The 19,235-nt window shown below is 48.9% G+C and overlaps 1 protein-coding gene across 5 annotated transcripts; it reads left to right on the top strand.

The window, feature by feature from the left end:
• Nucleotides 1-1,762: 1,762 nt before the first annotated feature.
• On the top strand, nt 1,763-16,557 carry VEZF1 (vascular endothelial zinc finger 1). 5 transcript variants are annotated; one of them, XM_061363349.1, is made up of 7 exons: nt 1,763-1,995; nt 7,266-8,071; nt 8,680-8,743; nt 9,644-9,827; nt 11,274-11,489; nt 13,698-13,742; nt 14,134-16,557. In XM_061363349.1, exons 1-7 carry the CDS (start codon nt 1,963-1,965, stop codon nt 14,559-14,561), a joined length of 1,776 nt encoding a protein of 591 aa, XP_061219333.1. In that variant the 5' UTR covers nt 1,763-1,962; the 3' UTR covers nt 14,562-16,557. The 5 variants fall into 5 exon arrangements, with proteins under 5 accessions (XP_061219333.1, XP_061219334.1, XP_061219335.1 ...); XM_061363351.1 differs by having other exon boundaries at nt 1,764-1,995; nt 7,266-7,984; XM_061363352.1 differs by having other exon boundaries at nt 1,765-1,995; nt 7,266-7,963.
• Nucleotides 16,558-19,235: the final 2,678 nt, after the last annotated feature.

Here is a 19,235-nt window from a genome sequence, read left to right as displayed (position 1 = left end):
CGGTTATCCCCGTGCCGCGACGGGAAGAGCATCCCTGCGAGCGCCGCAACCCCTCTGTGAGCGAGCTGCGAGCCGCCCGGTGTGGTCCCAGCGGGGCTCGGAGCGCTCCATGCGCGAACCCCCTTGGGCTCCTTTATTTGGGTTTGGTTTTCCCAATCCAAGGCTTTTGCACAGCAGGGGGACGACATCTGCGCATCCCCAGCACCGGCACAGGGGGCTGCGTGGTGCCGATGGGGTGGGCAAAAGCAATCAGGCTCCATGTTCCCCCAAGGGAAAAGTGGGGGTCAGAGGGCTCCGGGAAGCCTCATTCCCACAAACTTCCCTCTGGGAGCACACGGCCAAGAAACCCTATGACTGTTCTTTTGAACGCAAACAGAATTTGACGTCACCACTTGACCCTGGCACTGGGATTCAAGGGAAACAGCTTGCACATGGCCAGGGAGGCGTGAAACGACCGCAAGCATCCCGAGGGGAACAACGGCTCCATTGCAACGCTCCTGGAAAGCAAAGAAACGTTCGGGGAGGGTTGGGACCCCCAATGGGGCATCGGAGCGGCGCAGCCCCGGGGCTTTGGGACCTGCCTTCGTGTTACTGGTAGCAGGAGGCGAGATCAACCCGGCTCCTTGCTGAGGTCAGGCTGTGCAGCAGCCGGTGCAGCGGGCACCGAGGCCTCGGATGCAGCGGGGTCAGCGAGCACGGGATTGAACGGAGCTAAGGGGGGAGCGCACAATAAAGTGCTGCCAGGCTGTGTCATCTCCCCCCTTGTGTGAGCAGCGTCTGGGTGTCAGAACACCCCCTCCTGTTGCAGCATCCAACCCGCACACCCGCGCTCTGCCTGTCCCCGCTACCCATCCCTCGGCTCCCTCATCCTCAGGTGGGGATACAGGTACCTGCGGTGCCCCCGCATCCTTCGCTGCCTCCTGGAGCACCCAGGAAGCAGGAGGAGCCCTCCCGGCGCAGGGAGCCCAGGGCCCCGTCCTTCGCCTGTCTGGGATGTGCTTGATGTGTGTAAACACGTAATTAACGGTAAGTATACACTTAATTGCTTGCGGCTTTGATTTGCATTCGGGTGCTGCGCTGGAGCTGCCTCCATGCGAGGAATCCGGTCAGTTCGGACCCGAATGTATACGGGGAGCAAGGGGGGGTAAAGCCGAGCAGCCCCGCGGGGGCCAGGCTGGAGGCCGCGGGGCCGCGCATCCCGGCTGCGCTGCGCTGACGGAGCCTCGAACCGCGGCCCCGCGGGGGGACCGGGGTCAGCGCGGCCCCGGGGGACCCCCCCCTCCGCAGCCTCATCCCCGCGGGCCCCGGCGGCAGCGGGCGGGGCGGCACCTGCAGGGCCTCCGCCCGCCGCCGTCCCGCACCCGCGGGCGCAGCCGCCCCCCGCCGCCCCCGCGGCTCCCTCCCTGCGCGGCGGGCGGAGGCGGCGGGCGGGGAGGGAGGGGAGAGGGAGGAGGAGGAGGAGGGCGGGCGGCGCAGGCGGCCCCCGCGGGCCGGGCCGAGGCGGCGGCGGCGGCCCTGGACAGCTCGGCCGCTCCTCCATCTTCTCTCGCCACAGCTCGCCTCGGCTTCCCCAGCTCGGGACCGGCCCATTGCCAGCCCCGCGGGGGGGGCGGCCGGCCCTCCGCGCCGCCCCGGCCCCGCCGCTCGTCCTGACACCCCGCCGCGCCGGCCCGGGTCCGCCGCCCGCCCCGAGGTGAGGGGAGCGGCGGGGGCGGCGCCGCGGCGGCCCGGGCCCGCACCGCCCCGCCGGGCCGCCGCGCCGCCGCCTCCCCCCTCTGGGCCGCAGTGGTGCAGCCCGGAGGTTAGCGGAAGCGGCCGCTCGGCGCTGCCATGTTGAGCCGCCGCCGCCGCCGCCGCTTTGTTGTCGGCTCCATGTAGCTGAGGCCCGGGGGAGGGAGGGGGGGGACCGCGCCGCCGGAGCCGCCGCTGCCGCCGCCCGCCGAGGACCGGGACGCCCCCGCCATGGAGGCCAACTGGACCGCGTTCCTCTTTCAGGTGAGGCCCCGCGGCGGCCGGCGCTGCCCGCGCCCCCCCCCTCCCCTCAGCGGCCGCCCGCCGGGCTCCCCGCTAGGCCGGGGCTGTCAGTCAGCGCCGCCGCCCGGCCTCCCGCCCGCCTCCCCCCCCGGCCGGGCCCGCGGCGGCGGCGGGGCTCGGCCCGGCCCGGCCCGGAGCGGAGCGGCTCGGCCCGCCTGGGGCAGCGGCAGCCCCGGGCCCCGCGCCGCCGGCAGCGCTTTTCCCTCCTCGCCTGTGTCTCCCCGCCCGCCTCCCGGCTTGGCCGCGCTCCGCCGCCGCCCGCGATGCTGCTCCCTTATTTATTTATTTCCAGAGAAAGCCGATATCATCCCGTACCTTTCATTTTCCCCCGAAATAACCTATTTTTGTTGTTGTTGTTGCTTTTCTCCCGACCCCCCCCCCCCCCCCCCTCCCGCCGCCAAAAAGAAAAACAACAATAAAAACCAGCGCAGCCTTCCACCGGGCGCTAACAAAACCCTGATGGAACAAACACCGTCTCTGGGAGAATGCATTAATCCCTCTTGAACCGGCCTGACTCAGGGCCGCTGGCGGGGGAGCTTGTTTTCGTTTAAAATGGGACGCGAGCGGGCCGGATTCGTGTGAAAACTGGCGAAATGCTAACGGTAACGGGCAGGAATAGGGCCGGTGGAGCGGGCAACCCCTCCCTTTGCCAACTGAGTCACTATTTTCCCCCCTTGTGTCTGCGAAAGGCTGACTTCGGAGCACCGCTGTTTATGTAATTCCGAGGGAAAGGCAGGGTAGCGAGGGAAAAAGGAGGAGGAAAAAAGAAAGCACGATCCTCCCTTGGCTTTTGTGAGCCGAGCCCTTTCACGCCGGATCGTTTTCTGGTGCCTCCTGCTCTTTCGGAGCTTGGGAATGTGTGACTGCAATAGGAGGGAGAGGGGACAGAAATAAGCAGCCCCGCACATCACCTTTGTCAAGGTACAATAATCCCCTTTGCACGTTCGTGGCGGCGGGCACTCGCTCCCTGTCCTCCTCGGGATTAATCCCAAACCCGCCCCGTGACACGAGTTCGAAAGCCTGAGTTGAATGAATAAATCCGCCGAGAGCCAGCACCGTTCCTTCCGAGAAGGGCAGAATCGTTCCCTTGCAAGTACCGAGGGATGAGTCACTGCTCGGGTGCTCTTGCTTCCAAAAACACGCCGGGAATGTTCCCGGGGAGCCGGTACCGGGAGCTGGGTTTTCCGCCTTTTCGCCATGGGCGATGCCATCGAGTTTGGCTGAGGGCTGGCGAATTATTCCCCTCTCTAGTGGGCAGTTGTGATTCGCACGTAGGAAACTTCACGCTAAGAAGTTAATCTCCTTAGTTTAGGGCCATCTCCCTCCTAGTTGGAGCTGCTTTTATCGCCTCCCAGCTGAGCGTTTCCCAGGCTGGCAGCGTGGCGTTGCAGGAGCCTCCGTTAAGAAACGCCGAGTAATACTTTTAAGTACGTGTCCAGCGCCTTCCTGCTCCTCTGGATGCTGGAGGAGGGTTCTGCCTTTTGCAATAGCCGTGCCGCGCTTGGATTTAGGAGTAGGATTTTGCTGCTTCTAATTAAGGAGTCGGCAGCTCGCTTTCCTAACGTGCTCAGCTCTGTGCGACTTGGAAGCATCTTCGTAAAGCCGTGGCGTGGAAGGTTTCCTCTGACTCCTTTATTTTTGCCCCAAAGAGTAAAGCGTTCAGACCTCGGAAGAAATGTTGGATATCGTCCCTTGAGTCAGTTTGTTCAAACTAATCATGTAGGGTGCGAGCATCCTCATGCACCGGGCAGAAAGCACTGTTCAGACAACTCCTGATGTGAGTTTAGTTCTCCTCCTTGCTCCCCAGCAGCCTGTCAGCCGAGATCCAACTGGGATTAGTTAAAACTAGCAGGAAAAAGTGGATTTAAAAGCCCTTCCCGGCCCCTCCTCGGTACTGGTTAAATAACAAATGCCAGGGGCTGAATAAACCCCTCATTCTTCTAGGGGGCTTTTAGCACGCTCCAGCTGTGACAGGATTTCTCAGGGACAGCTCAAGGCACTGTGTGTAGAGTTGTAATTCTTAGCTAAATGTGTTTGGAGGAGGCTTGGATGCCTTAATTCGAGCCTTGGCGGCGACGGGATGCGCGACTGTAAATTGCTCCTTCCAAATAAAGTTGTCTGATTGTGTTTAGGTGGCGTTTTGATGACTTGTAGCTCTCTCTTTAAAGGCTGCGCTACTGAGTAAGCGGTTCTTGTTTGGAGCAGTTCTCGTTGGGATCTTAGTAGTGCCTGAAATGCTCATTTTGAAACCCACTTTAAGTATGTGCTGGGGAAAGTGAAAGTTGTATCTGTTAATGTGAGGAGGACTCATCCATCAAGCAGAGCGCTCGAGATATGACTCATGCTAATTTGTTGCTCTCACATTAAGGCTGGAGCGCGAAAAAATGTTCGCCTCTGGCATTGGGAGTTCACAATGCCACATCCTAGCACTGCGGGTCAGGAATTACAGCTCGCTGGTGTTTACTGCCCCCCAAGGAAAGCACAAATCAGTGCTAGGACCCAGGGGGGTTTGGCCCGGGCGAGCCAAGTATCACAGAACTGTTGACTTGATGTGAATGCTGGGTCGAGCAAAGCCGGGTCTGTGCCTGAATAGGAATGACTTGCCAGGGGCGTGCAGCAGGTGCCAGCTCCCTTCTGGAGCAGGGGGTGAAACAAATACTGCCTGCTCCTTTGCTAAAAGGCTTTGATGCTGCAGCAGGAGGGATACTGCTTGTTGCAAACAGGGGTTGTTAGGAAGACAGCCCTGCTAATAGCACTGGCTATCTGGGAACCAAGATAAGCAGACTTATATAAGCAGCGGCTCGGTAGCCTGTAGCCCTATGAATATACATTGTTTTATGGCTCCCATCCGGATCGGTTCCGTAGCAATAAGTGCATCGTTACCATCAAGTGCTGACGGTTCTTTAAGGCTTAAAAATATCCATAAACTGCGTAAGTTTGAACCTTGTCCAAAGGATTTGGGCTCTCTATTATCCGATCTGCTAGCTCTGCCTTTGTAACTGTATCTCTGGAGCTATCCTTAGGTGCTCTTAAGTGTCTTCTGATGCAGTTTAACAACATTGTCTAACTCTTATTCCAAGCTGGCTGTAAAACATCTCAGATTTTCTAGTTTTTAAATTAAAATTGTCTTTTAAGTACACAACTTGCTTAATACTGTGCTTTCGATGTGTGTCGTGCATGCTGGTTTTATGCAACGTAGGTGTCCCAGTGGCTTTGTAAAAACATGGAAAAGGAGCGGTTGGAACTCCACGTTTGCCACTGAAGTCAGGCAGGAGTTTAGTGGAGATGCTGGAGTTTGGACCACGCTGGTTCCAGGAGAGTTCTACATTCGGGCTCCTCAGCAATCACAGAGCAGGCCCTGAGGCTGTTGTTTGAGGTGGCTTCTGTGGCCAGGCCTGGTGTGGTAATTCTCAACCTACCTGTTGCATCCCGAGCTCCAGCGCGGATGGGATCCAACCAGACAGGCTGGCCTGGCTCCTGCCGAGTCCTGCACGTTGTCACACCAAATCCAAGCGTTCTCCCGTGAGCCGTTTTCCTGTCAGATAGGCTTGGAGTGTTAGGGAGCACGTATTCACACCCACGTGGGTCAGTGTTTGTGTCCACCGGTGGCTTCTATCCAAACATCACCGGCATCGTGCTCCTGAAAAGTGAGTGCCTCGAACGCTGCAGGGCCCCAGCGGTGGCAGGAGGAGGTGGGACCCCCCTGCAGCCCCACGGAGGTGCTGTAGTTGCTGCTGCAGCTGGGAGAGGCAAAGTGGCCAGAGCTTGGATGCGACTAAGAATCAAGTCCCTAAGTGAGCTCCTGGAGGTACTGACTTCTCCAGAGGACGTGATGGAATGGGTTCCCATAGGAAGAGTATTAGCCTGAGCGTGGTTTGTAACGCTGCCCGTCCTGAACTGCTGAAAACAGAGACAGGTTGGGGGGCACGAGTCAGCGCAGTGTTTTATTCAGCTCTGACAGCCTCGGGTCATGTTATTTTGTGACAGGAACCATAGGGAAGAAGTCCTGGAAGGCTGCAGCAGTGATCCAATGGGAATGCAAGTTTCCCCAAACTCAGCTTCAGCCCTGGCACGCTGCGTTAATAACGAGACTGATTTAAAACTGGTCTGATGAGAGCGAGGCACATCTTGAATACAGATGCGCTTAAACTGGCTTAGGGTGCTAGAGTGATTTATTTTAATGCTCCATTAGGCTGAATTGGTTTGTGTGGTTTCTAAACCACTTTAAAATTGTATCTGCTAGGGTTTTGTCCTAGTCTGACTGGAGGAGTTTTAATCACCGTGTTTTCTGCCTTAGAATAAACAGCCTCAGAATACAAGCGGCGTGTAGGACAGCCTGTAGCTGCAGCTCAGCTGAGCGGGGGATCCCCTTCTGTCTCTTCCCTTTAGCTTCTCCCACTGATTCTGTAGTTCGCAGTCAGCTGGTACTGGCTGTTTTGAAACAGTTCTCAGGGCTGGTTTTTTCCCCCAACGCCCCCAGCTGTGTTCTCCAGCATCTCTAGATATCTACAGCGCTCATCGATTAGCTCCTCTTCCTATCACAGAGTAGCTGCTGACGAAGAGGAAAAGGACATGTCACTATTCTCATTCATTTCCAGGTGCAAAGAGCACGGTGTTCAGTGTATAAATGCGATGGGAACCTGCTAAGTATAGCAATGTGGCTTTAGACAGCCCTGGATTCAAGCTGCTTTGGTTCAGTGCTAACACACCAGTACGAGCCCGCTGTTTAAATAAGACACCTTAGCGCATCCTGGCTCCCTGTGGCTGCACTTTGCTTCTCAGCGTGCTCTAAGCTCGGCTTAAAGGTGGGGCATTATTTTGCAACTGCTGTCGGTGCCTTCATAAGCTCCAAAGATAGTCCCAAGGTGGCATCTGATACGATCGCTAGCAAAACAAGTTATCTGTTATGTAAAGATCAAATGCTGTGTTAGGAAAAGATCTGACAAGCGCCTCCTTGTTTTCCATAGGAAGTGTTGCCCTCCGGAAACTTATTAATTATTTGCTTGTTATGATGTGTGCCATCCCTCTGCTTGCCACAGAATCTGCCCAGCCAATGCATGTACAGCGTGAGCGGGTGTGTTCTTGTCCGACACCAGAGTTCTGTTCCCTTTTCCGGTTGTTACTTCAATGGCTTTTGGTGTAGAATGCGCTTTCCTGTAGGTTGTCAATGTTCTCACCGTGTCAGAGCGAGCACCCATCAATAGAATTTAAGTGTGAATGTTTGGTTTTAGGCACACGAAGCCTCACATCACCAACAGCAGGCAGCACAGAACAGTTTGTTGCCTCTCCTGAGCTCTGCTGTTGAACCACCCGATCAGAAGCCGATTCTGCCCTTACCAATAACGCAGAAACCTCAGCCTGCACCAGAAACATTAAAGGATGCTATTGTTGGGATTAAAAAGGAAAAACCTAAAACCTCCTTTGTGTGCACTTACTGCAGCAAAGCATTCAGGGACAGCTACCATTTGAGGCGTCACGAGTCCTGCCACACAGGGATAAAGTTAGTGTCACGGCCAAAGAAAACTCCCACCACAATGGTGCCCCTTATCTCCACCATCGCTGGTGACAACAGCCGAAGTTCACTGGTGTCGACTATCGCAGGCATCCTGTCCACAGTCACTACGTCTTCCTCTGCCACCAACCCCAGCAGTAGTGCCGGCGCGACGGCCATGGCAGTGACTCAGACAGCTAAGAAGCCCAGCAAGCCCGTTAAGAAGAACCACGCTTGTGAGATGTGTGGAAAGGCCTTCAGGGATGTCTACCACCTCAACCGGCACAAGCTGTCCCACTCAGATGAAAAACCCTTTGAATGTCCCATTTGCAATCAGCGCTTCAAGAGGAAGGATCGCATGACCTACCACGTGAGGTCCCACGAAGGTGGCATCACGAAACCCTACACCTGTGGTGTTTGTGGAAAAGGCTTCTCGAGGTACCATGTAGAAAATCCCAGGCGAGCTCAAGTATTGGCTTTTCATAACCAAGAAGGGTTAAGCTATCATAGCGAGGGGCTAGGAGAACCAGACATCTTAGAAGATTGGTGAGGGGATAAAGAGCCTTGTTTACCTCTAGGGTGTGGGTCTTGCTCTGAGCCAAAAGTGCTCGTTCTTTTGTGGGAGTGTTTTAAAAGGATCTTGTGACCTCATCCAGGTCCATAGGACACGTGTCCGTGTCACTGATGGGCGTCACGGAGCCCCTTGACCAGCCTTTGGTCAGTGGCTGGATATGGCACAGCGGGCAGACTGCCTCCTTGTCTGGTAGCAGGGTTGAAGTGTACTGACAGAGTAGTGCGGGGGAGCTTGCATTGCTGCTGGCTGTATTTACACCTGTGCTTGTGACAGAGAGCAAGCTTCAACCTTTAGAGCCGTTGCTCTGTCACCTTTACACAGGGTGCCACCAAACGTACCATTTTCAGGTGTGTTAAGAGGAACGTGGTTAAGTTTTACACAGCAGGTCGGGTCTCAGCATAACTGTGTGTTACTCTAGCTGAAAGCCACTGCGTAGGGGAGGGGAGGGATTTATGTGTGCTGTGCAGAGGGGGTGGGCTGCAAGGGGTCACCAGCAGTGTTCAGCACCGCTAGCCACCGTGTCCTTACTATGTATTTGTAACAGTGTGCATTCTCTTCTCTGTTCCTCTCTTGTTTGCAGGCCTGATCATTTAAGCTGTCACGTTAAACATGTTCACTCAACAGAGAGACCCTTCAAATGCCAAGTAAGGGCTAAAGTGATTTGTTAAGAACAATGCCTTATTGTAACATTAGCATCTCAGGTGAATAATCTTTCCAGAACTGTATTTGCTCCTGGACTGTTCGTTGACAAGGAAGCTTAGGAATAAAGTTACATCTGCCTTGCGTACCAGCAGCACTGTAGTTCTGATGGAAGTGTAGATGCCGTTTAAAAGGATGCTGCGGCTGCTGTTTAAGGAAGATGAGAGGCTTTTTGCTTTCTTGGAGAACAACATAGGTGCTCTGTTTTAAGATATGCTTAACTTAGCAGTAGGATTGTAACAGCATCCTCAGCTCAGTGCTGTTTCCTGGAGTCATGTGTGCAGTGTGTTTCTCAGCATGTTTCAGTTACATATGTTCCTCGCTATATCCATGTAAAACGGGTTGGAATAGTTGGTTCTGGGTCCGTTACTTTGCTGGGAGGTGAAAGCAAGTTGGTGTAAGTCTATGACTGAGTCTAAGAGAAGAAAACTTGACTGCCCTGGAACAATTAACTGTTTTGCTTGGAATAGCCATGCTTGTTCCAACCTGTGTTTTAGTGACTCATCGCATTAAATAAAAGCCTTGTGTAAAAGGAATAGCGTTAGCAGAAGGTTTCATTTCCTTGTTCTGATTTGGATAGGAACAAACGTAATTGAGCAATTGAGGGTATCAGGTTCATATTTGTACAGTTAAATTGTATCAAAACCCAACTTTGCCTGTTCTAGGCTTTGTTTATAAGATACCTCTTGTTATGGTAGGTAAAGCAACCACTATTTAAAGACAGTTCAAGTAGCATAGAGTGTGATTTTTGCACGTACAAGGTAAACCAGCCTTATGGTGGGCATGTAATTCATACTGTAACGATGCTGTCTGCACTTCAAGTGTAACTGTTGTCCTCTATATAGACGTGCACTGCTGCCTTTGCCACCAAAGACAGACTGCGGACACACATGGTGCGCCATGAAGGAAAGGTATCGTGTAATATCTGTGGTAAACTTCTGAGTGCAGCATATATCACCAGCCACTTAAAGACACACGGGCAGAGCCAAAGTATCAACTGTAATACCTGTAAACAAGGCATCAATAAAAGTAGGTGAACGTTTTAAAAACATTTCTAATAACAGTGTGTTTGCAAAGGGAATTGCCTTTGGTGACTTAAAATGCCAAAACGCACCCCTCAGTCCTGAGGGTGCGTTTTAATAGGTGTGAATGCTCTGTTCACACCTATTAAAAATAGATGTTTGATAACAATCTTCTGCTCAAGAATTGGCTTGTGTGGAATTGGTTTGCTGCTAGAATGTGCTCTTATCCCTGCAACTTGTGAGGGTAACCCATCCCTTTGAACAAGAGTTCCCAGGTTTTCTCAGTTTCTAAGTACTTGCTGAACCCTACAGGCCTAAAAGTCCAGCAGATAATTCTGGAGAGCTTAGGATATTTAAGAGCTGCTAAGATCTGGCAAGTTTCAGGTGCGAAGCCTCCCCTAAAGCTCCTCAAAAACAGGAGAAAGATTTCTGTGCTTCCTCCAAGCTTTGACCCTTTGGGTTCGATTATTCCTCCCATTGGCATTAACTGACAGGAAGAGCATTTAAGTCCAGCCCTAAAACGTTTTGAGCATTAATGGCATTTGCCTGGTGGTGTGCAGGAGTTCAGATGGGATGCTTGTAATAGTTCCTTCTAGTCTTAAAGTCTGTGGAAGTGCTGAAGCCTGAACCTGGGAGTGCCTAGTAAGCAAGGAAAGGCTTGATTTTCGCATCTTCCGTATTAAAATACCTGTAACTTAAGTTAACCTCATGGTTAATGATATAGAATGGGTTTTCAGAGCAATCTAGAGGGAGAAGTAAGGATTGTCTTTGGAAACTTTGTCCTTGAAGCCTTTTAAACAGTATTAATTTACAGCATCTTTTCAGTGCCTGTTACTCCTGGCTAATTTGAAGGTCCTGGGAATGTCTGAAATGCTTGATGGTTGAGCTTAACACAAAATTTGGGTGTGAAGTATTTTTCAAGGTATAGGGTTACAGCTCTGGCTTCCCAAGCCAGTTTGGGGCTGCTCGGCCAGTTCACATGAGGCATTTACAGCAGTTGTTAGAGGTGGAAATGATGAGCTGTTGGGTGGCCAGAGAGTAGTAACGCACTGTTCTGTGATGTAAAGGTAAACTGAAAGTTTGAGGTCATACTTGGAATAACAAGTTAAAAGGCTTTTTTCTTTCAAAAGCTGAGATTTAGAACCAGTGCAGTTGGCTCAGCAGCTCGAAGTCTAGAGCCTGGAGACTTTTCTTCCATTCTTCCTAAAATGCAAACAAAATAATCAGAAAGGAAGTCAAAGCAGATGTTCCCGACTTGCACTTTGTGTTTTAGCTCTTGGAAAAGTAGTTTTCTAAAGCACAGAATTAATTATGTGGTTTTAAGCACCTTTGATTTTTGCTCTTGGAATCCTGTGAGATTCCACACGCTCTTTATGGAAGAAGCCTTTGTGATGTCAGCAGAAAACAGAGTAACTTTTCAAGGTGAATTTGTGTTCTTACTTAATTGGCCTAGCATGCATGAGTGAAGAGACCAGCAATCAGAAGCAGCAACAGCAGCAGCAGCAACAGCAACAACAGCAGCAGCAGCAGCAGCAACAGCAACAACAACAGCAACAACAACAGCAGCAGCAGCAACAGCAGCAGCAGCAACAGCATGTAACAAGTTGGCCTGGAAAGCAGGTAGAGACCCTGAGATTATGGGAAGAGGCCGTCAAAGCAAGGAAGAAAGGTAAAACAAACCAATACTTACAGTCTTGGCTTTGTAAGATACTGGTGTTGGTAGTTCTACAGGGAGTTTAAGATGTCAGAGAAGGATGTCTTACAGGAACGTTTCATTCTTAGTAATAGCTAGAAACTAGCAGGAGGATAACGTGGCCAAAATTACCCTGTTGTAAATGAGCTCCTTATTACCCGCTTCCCTTTGGTGTGTGCGCATAGCAGTCATCATTATAAAGAGATGCTTGTGTCTGCTCCAAGGCAAGAGTGTGTTTTTTATCCTTGCATGTGGTTTTCAGCTGTGTTTGTGCATATTTACCAGTTGTTAACTTGTGTGCATATATATTTATATGTATATACATACATAACACCCTCGGTCATTGCATCATCATCAGTTTGCATGTGGGTGCTTTCTGTGTCCCTTTCATCATTTCTCCCCCAATTTATTCCATTGGCTTTAGCATCATGTAACTGGCTTTGCACAAGGTTTTCTAGAACACATTGTTTGTTTGTTTGTGGTATTTTTCACTTACTTTAATTACAGAACTAACTCATAAGTGACCCCATTTGTCATTATCACTAGCTTACAGCTTACATACATATGTGCTGCTGCCATTGCAGTTGAATGGCTTCCCGTTGTTGGTCAGTGTGTCGGTTTGTGTCAAAGAATAGGTTGCTTCAGTTTAGTGTGGGAGTTCAGTAGCTTAAAGTCTTCAGTTACTGCTTTCTTACTCTTTCACAACAGTTTGATTTCTAATGCCTATCTGTGACTCTCCTTTTAGAAGGAATTCCTAGCCACTGCTTGCTGCTTTCGCTAGCTGTTCTAGTAATAAATGTTATTGACTCACCTTGTTTTTCCTTTTCTCCTAAGCTTACTTTCAGTATCTTCAGTCTTTTTTCTTTTCTAGGTCTTGTTTGTGTGTTAGGCTGCTTAGCTCCTTTCGCCGTGGTTGTTATTCCAGTTGAATTCTGTGATCAGACAGTGTAGAAACAGCTTCATCATGTTCAGATGCAGTGATAACAGAAACGTTAAAAGACCATCAGGCCACTAGATAAAACAGAAGGCTGTCAGAGTTAGAAAATCTTGAGAATTTGGGGTTTCTGCTTGTTCCTTCCTATGTCTTGTTCCCTCTTCCTTTCCTGTTCAGATGATTGAATATGCTCTCACACGAAGAGTGGGTTGGGGCAGACTGGTGGGTGAGGGAGGTGGGTGGGTAGAGGTGCTGTCAGTTGATATGAGCTTAACTGAACTGGGAAGGGGCACGGGTGGGATGTGTCTGAGTGTAGTACTGTGCTTGGAAGGTGAAGCTAGTCCAGACAGTGCCATGCCCCCTTGCTGCTCTTTCCATGCTGGTTCTCCTGTGCTTGTGCCCCCTGTTGCATTGGTTTTACAACACATTATGGAATACTTTTTTTTAGTCTAATATGATTTATTTTCACAATTTATTATTATTATTATTATTTTACTCTTTCCCTTCCTTTCCACCCCTCCTAGATATGGACTTTGAAGAACCAACAGTAACCCTTGAATGGGGCTAATGTTGCTTTCAAAGTTAACTCTGTCTTGGTACATTTGTATTGCCCAAGTGGCAAGAGTGGACTCTTTGCTCCTGGCTTACCTCCTGAAATGTGGGTGTAGACTGAGCTTGGTGTCCTACCCTACAAATGTGGAACAAGACATGGCTTAGAAGTGCTGTAACTTTGATGTAGGATGTATTTTTGTTGATTTCTCTAGCACTCATCCCTTCCCTTTACCCGCGTCCACCAACCCGCTTCTGTTTTTGGAGCCTTCTAGTATGGGTAGCCGGCAGGTGGTGCTGATGGATGTGTAGTGATCTCTCCATGTCCTGGACCGCTTCTGCCCGCTCCTCAGTGCCCAGCCCTGCCAGAGCACCCCCCCTTCCATGGCAGCAGGGCCGGGCACTGATCTGCTCATCGGCTGCTTTGTTCAGCACTTAATTCCTGCTTGCTGCAACACCCAAAGCACCCAACCAACCCAAAACCCCAGAGAGCAAACCAAGCTGGTGTGGAGCTGTAGCTTATGTGAAAGCTGAGGAGATGCTGGGGGTTGGAAGGGTGTACTGGGTAGCCTTGAAAATCGCTAAGTGTGATCAGTGGAGCAGTATTTAGTAGCAATAATTAAGACTGAAATAAGCAGGTAAATATTGAAACGAGCTTTGCTTAATCAGTCCCTAATAATGACTTTTTAAAACCTTCACAGAATGTCAGTTCACCTTTGAGAAGGCTATAGAGTACGTACCATTCGGTATGTACACTCTCTCCTCTATTTATAATGTTCCTCTTGGGAGGATTCTTTGACTGTACAATGCTGTTTTTATGCACATGGAAACCCTCTTTATAAGACAACCTCGCTTGACTTCTCAGGAAAAAAACAAAAGATATTGCATTGAAATGAAGTGCATGAGAGTTTGTATTTCTTGTAGGCTATAGAATGTTAACAGTTTTAACTTACTAATAATTCCTAAAGAAAATGATGCCAGAATTTGTGCCTGTTCTTGTTTGGGTTTTGTTTTTGTTCTTCTTTTTTTTTTTTTCGTTTTCTTGCCTTTTTATTTATTTATTTTTTTATATATATCTTGTCCATGGTTTTTTTTTATGTGTTAAAACCTTTTTGTCTTTTTATGTCTCATTTTTAGAAGCTGCTAACTTGTGCCAAACCTCCACTGCTGCTACTACGCCTGTGACTCTTACTACTCCATTCAATATAACGTCCTCTGTGGCTTCTGGGACTATCACAAACCCAGTCACAGTGGCAGCTGCAATGAGCATGAGAAGTCCAGTAAATGTATCAAGTGCAGTTAATATATCCAGTCCGATGAACCTAGGGCATCCTGTAACTATAACAAGTCCATTATCCATGACATCTCCATTAACGCTCACCACACCAGTCAATTTACCTACCCCAGTAACCGCTCCAGTGAATATAGCACATCCAGTCACTATAACATCTCCCATGAACCTCCCCACGCCCATGACGTTAGCTGGTCCCTTAAATATAGCCATGAGACCGGTAGAGAGCATGCCTTTCCTGCCCCAGGCCTTGCCCACGTCTCCTCCCTGGTAAAAAGAGTTTCTAAACAGTATTAAAAAGGATTAAAATGGAATCCTTACCAGCAGTTCTTTTCTGGGTTTTTGTTTGGGTTTATTATTATTATTTCTGTTGCTGGGGTTATTTTGTTTTGTTTTGTTTCATTTTGGTTTAGTTAATAATAAATTCAGACTAAGACACTGGGGCAACATGCACCATCAGAGACCATAGTAGCATCTTCCCCTGTTGATTTGGCTTGTATGGTTCAACCTTGAGTTTCACTGGAGCACTTGAGTTAGCGCAAGTTTTCCCTCTTAGCTGACTGATGCTGAATTAGAGCAGATACTTATTGCCAGAGTTTAAAAAAAAATAACTAAAAAAAAAAACCAGTTTTATGTTTTATCCCCCAAATTATAACTTAGAGAATTACTTTAATGTAAGCACTAGCAAAGACCCCTCTGTGTGTTTAACAGGGCGGATGGCTAATCTTAACTTGGCAGTTGTTTCAGTTTCTGAGCTAGTGTAGAATCCTTGTCTGTGTTGATGTTTTTTCTTTTAAGGAGTAAATGCATTACAATGTTGTCATTTAAAACAAAAGAAAAATGCATTTTGGAGAAAAATATGCATTTTACCTTTGGGAATATGGTAATTTCAGGCAGCATTCCCTATGGGAAAGGTGATACCAGCTCTGATATGCAAAGCATATGATAACTTATCATTCTAACTTCAACGTATAATAGGGATTGTGACCTGATATTTGGAGATGTAAATATTACCCAACATATTACCCTAAGGGAATAGAGCATTGTAGTCAACATTTTGTTTAAGAAAGCTTATGGTTTGGTGAGAAACAGCCGTGGCTGACAGAAGAGGAGTCGAGATGTATGTAAACATGGTCTCTGAACAGTCAGACCCCTATGGGACTCTTATCTAGGAGCAAAAGGAGTGCTTTGAAACTTAAGAAATATTGCTTTAAGCTGGAAGATTCTGGAGGCACTGGGTATGATTTTTATGCCCTCTGCCTCCCAATCAGAGCCTGCTGGTGTTGCAGCAGGGGACAGACGTGTTAGTTGTTCACTAGAAGTTTTGTCTTATATTAAATTGTATACAGTTTTTATTCTAACCACTAACTAGGTAGGATGCCCCTCCAGGACAAGCAGAGAGCGTCTTTTAATTTCTCCCCTATTTCTTAATCAAGTGTTGTGCAAATCTGTTCAACTTTGTAAATATTTGCAAACATCATCATTTTTACGTTACTCTTCTATTGTGTTAACACATTTCTATCAGTTTGTGGGACTTTCTGGGGTGATGGCTTCAACTGCACAGCCCAGAACTTCTCCACAAATGGTCACACATGTTTAAGCTACATGTGCTTTTTATTTCTTAACCTGTTTATCTGTACATAAAGTAGAAAGCAAGATCTAGGGAAACAGCTATACTTTTTCGACTATCATGTCACATATTCACGTTTTTAAACCTTTGTTTAAAAAAAAAAACACAACCACCCTAAACCCAAGACTCTACATTAAAAAGAGAAATAAAATAAAGATTACAGTTGAGATGTTTATATCTTAATGAAGTTGAAAGCTACAGAGATTAGAGTGTGTGCATTTTCACAGAGTGCTAGCAGGACTGACTAGTCAAAATGGACTGGCTGCTTCCGTTCCTACCCTGCCGTGTCAGTAACAAGCAGTGATTGCCAGGCTGCTGGCTCAGGTGACAGGTATCTGTATCATTACGTGAAACTGTTCTAGGGGCTTGGACTACATAGTAAAACAACAAAAAAAAAAAAACCCACAAAAAAAAATAGAGCTTAGTGTAAAATAATTTTATAAATGATCTTTTGTACTTTAGGACATCAAATTGTACAACTTTTGTATATATAAAAGCTTAGGAACTTTCTGTTTAGCAGAAAGGAAACACATTCCTACACTTTTAATGTATATGTTTGTTATAATGTCCATGTAAACATATGCCCTATGTTTGTGCCTTTTAATTAGTTTGTCTCAATAAACAAAAATGTAGAGAAGAATATGTAGCTATGACTTTGTTACCACTGTTCTTACTCCAGATGTGTAGAGGTCTTCGTTTTTGCACTGTGTAGAGCATTGCGTGCAGAGAGCTGCATGACTTAGGCTGATCCGGCCGGAACGAGGCATGTGAAGGGAATGCACCCCAGGAAAACTCCCTCCTCCCGTAGCATAGAGCAGCCCGTGCTGGTGGGGCCCTGCATGTTGGGACGTGTAGTTTCCAAAGCATCTCTGCTACCCGTGGCATTGACACCAGCTCGCACCAGTTTGACACACTAGGTGTGTAGCGTTCTGCATCCGGGGATGCTGCAGAGATGACCCTTAGATGAAGTTTGGGTGTCCCTGAGCTTAAAACAACCCCCAAGAAGCATTAAAAGCCAAGATGAAAATGTGTACGAGAAGTGGTTATCTATGAATTACTGACAATAAACAGGTGTGAGACTTAATTGTATGTTGTCAATTCCTGTAGCATTGACAGTGGGTCTGTGCAGCCCCGCTGCTGTTACTTATCTCCCAGCAGCGTAGCAGTAGAATAAACACATTAAACACCGGCAAGGAGACTTTTCAACATGACAGAGGCTTCCCAAACCACTAAACCCCGGTGCTCTTAGCAGGGCATAGGAAAAGGGCTGTTTCCTCTTTTATTTTATGTTGGTTCTGCTCGAATGTACCTGGTTTATGTCCACAAAGCTACATTAGCTAATTGTCAACCTGTTTCATCTGTACTTGGGTAAACATTTGCTTTGTACTGTGTATAAATGGTTCCGAGGTGTGCTCCTCGGCTGTCTCGACGCGGACATGAATTTCACGTTGTAATGCCATCGTACGAAATACATTTAAGCTGTTTTTTGACACCCAAAAGCTACCTGGTCAAGTAGTTTATACGGCATGCATGCTACCTTCTAATCGCTGGTTCATCCACAGTCTAACGAGGCGGCTGCTGTCGGGAGACGACGTCTCGTGTCACGACAGCGATGAGCCATTCGCACGGCAGCTCGTGTCGCTGCGGCGCCGGGGAGTTTGAGGCTGTAAGCAAATGGTGGATGTGAAGAACAGATGCTCCTGTTACACCGAGTTAGTTGCGATGCAGCTGATGCGCTTAGCCTAGTTTATTTCATGGAAACTTTTAAGCTGGATCTAGTCCAACATCCAGGGAAGCCTACTGCTGCTGTTGATGCGTGCGGCGTTTAGATCCAGCCCGCTCAGGTCTCCGATTGCAAGGAGCTCAATAAGGGGTTTCTTTTCTTTCCTCCTTAAGTTTCCATAAGCATCCGGCCTTAGGCTTAGCACTGACTGGAAGTTTGGAAGTTGCATTTTGCCTTGGAAGGATCGGTGCAGTGGAAAGTCAGAGCAGATCAGTGGCACGAGAGCTCGTCCTGCGGGCAAAGGGAGCCACCGGTGCCCGGCTCGGTGCTGGCTCAGCACTGCGGGCAAGTGGGCACAGGGAAGTAAGTATGAGAGCACAGCCACCCGTGCTGCGGGAGCTGCGCCCAAGGTGTAGCTCGGGCACGGTGTTGCCTTGGTTTGGAGCACCCCATCGCTTCCAGAGGGTGTTTGGGGGGAGGAGGAATGTGGGATTCGACCTTTTGTGTCAGAGTTACCCCGGGTGTTGCAAAGAGGGAAGATTTCTGTCAAGATCACGGCTAAGACAGACGTGTTCTCAGTGTGTGAGTTACATTCTGTTTGCCATTGTTCACAAATAAAACATTGGGGTTTTTCCCCCCCTCTTACAATAACTTTTTCTTGCGAGCGGCAGAAGAAAACCAAGTATTTAACGTGTTTGCATTTGTCCACGAGAGCTTTAAAGGAAAGCAGCACACCCCAGTAAGCTGTTTGAGCTGCAGCAATCCCAGGTTACATAAAGGGGCTGGGGATTAGCCGGGGGCATTACGGGTGGCGATAAGCCCTCCGCGTTCTGCTTGTTCTTCGCTCACTTTTATTTTAGCAGCAGTCCCTCTGAGCCGAGTTCTCAAGCTGCTTTGGGTTAATTTCGAAGGCTCGGGGTTAGCTTCCCCCCAGAGAATGAAGGAAGGAGAACTTGGGTTTAAAGAACACTTAAGAGCATCCAGTCCGCTGCTGTTTTCTTATCTTGGGGTCCCTGTCTGGGTGGGGAAGCAGACTGCAGTCCTTCAGTGCTGGATCCTGCCTTGCTCTATTGGTGGCTCAGTTTCTCCATCTCAAAAATAGACTTAACATTATTTTCAAAAGGCAGCTATTAAAAGCACTTCCAGTTTTTAAATGCCATCGAGGTCTGTCTCAGTGCTTAAGTGGCCCTTTTTTAGCAGTGCTTCTCAGGCTAAGTAGGGAGTGTGGAAAGAAATCTCTTCCTCTCCTAATTGTCAGGCAGAATAAAACCCCATCCCCTTCTACCTGTTCGTGTAACTCCGCATGTTTGTACTCCTTGCTTATCTTTGGATCATTCACTCATAGCTTCCAGAGCAGCCACCGAAGGATGACAGAGGAACTACGTGCTCATTTTTATGTCAAAAATAGCTTTCACCTTTAAGCGCACAAGGCTCAGGGACTGCTTCCTCATCAGAAAAAGAATGCCTGAGCTCCCATTGCGAATCCATTTTACAGCTGTGTTCACATTCGACTGTCAGCCCCTGCTGAAAACCGAGCGCTGAGGTCTTGACCTAGAAACAACCCTTTTTTGGTATTGCTTTGGAAAAGGTATTCC

This window comes from Neopsephotus bourkii, unplaced genomic scaffold (assembly GCF_033783945.1).
Source record: "Neopsephotus bourkii isolate Nb327-2 ecotype Australia unplaced genomic scaffold, CSIRO-AGI_Nbou_v1 NB_1154, whole genome shotgun sequence".
Taxonomy (NCBI): domain Eukaryota; kingdom Metazoa; phylum Chordata; class Aves; order Psittaciformes; family Psittacidae; genus Neopsephotus; species Neopsephotus bourkii.
Note: the sequence above shows the minus strand (reverse complement) of the source record. Positions and strands in the feature narration are given on the sequence as shown.

What these genes read in the sequence shown, in the direction of transcription:
- VEZF1 (XM_061363349.1), top strand. Translation starts at nt 1,963, where the DNA reads ATGGAGGCCAACTGGACCGCGTTCCTCTTTCAG. An exon ending in CGTCAAAGCAAGGAAGAAAG is followed by an intron (nt 11,490 to 13,697) that starts GTAAAACAAACC and finishes AAACCTTCACAG; the next exon opens with AATGTCAGTTCACCTTTGAG. An exon ending in TATAGAGTACGTACCATTCG is followed by an intron (nt 13,743 to 14,133) that starts GTATGTACACTC and finishes TCTCATTTTTAG; the next exon opens with AAGCTGCTAACTTGTGCCAA.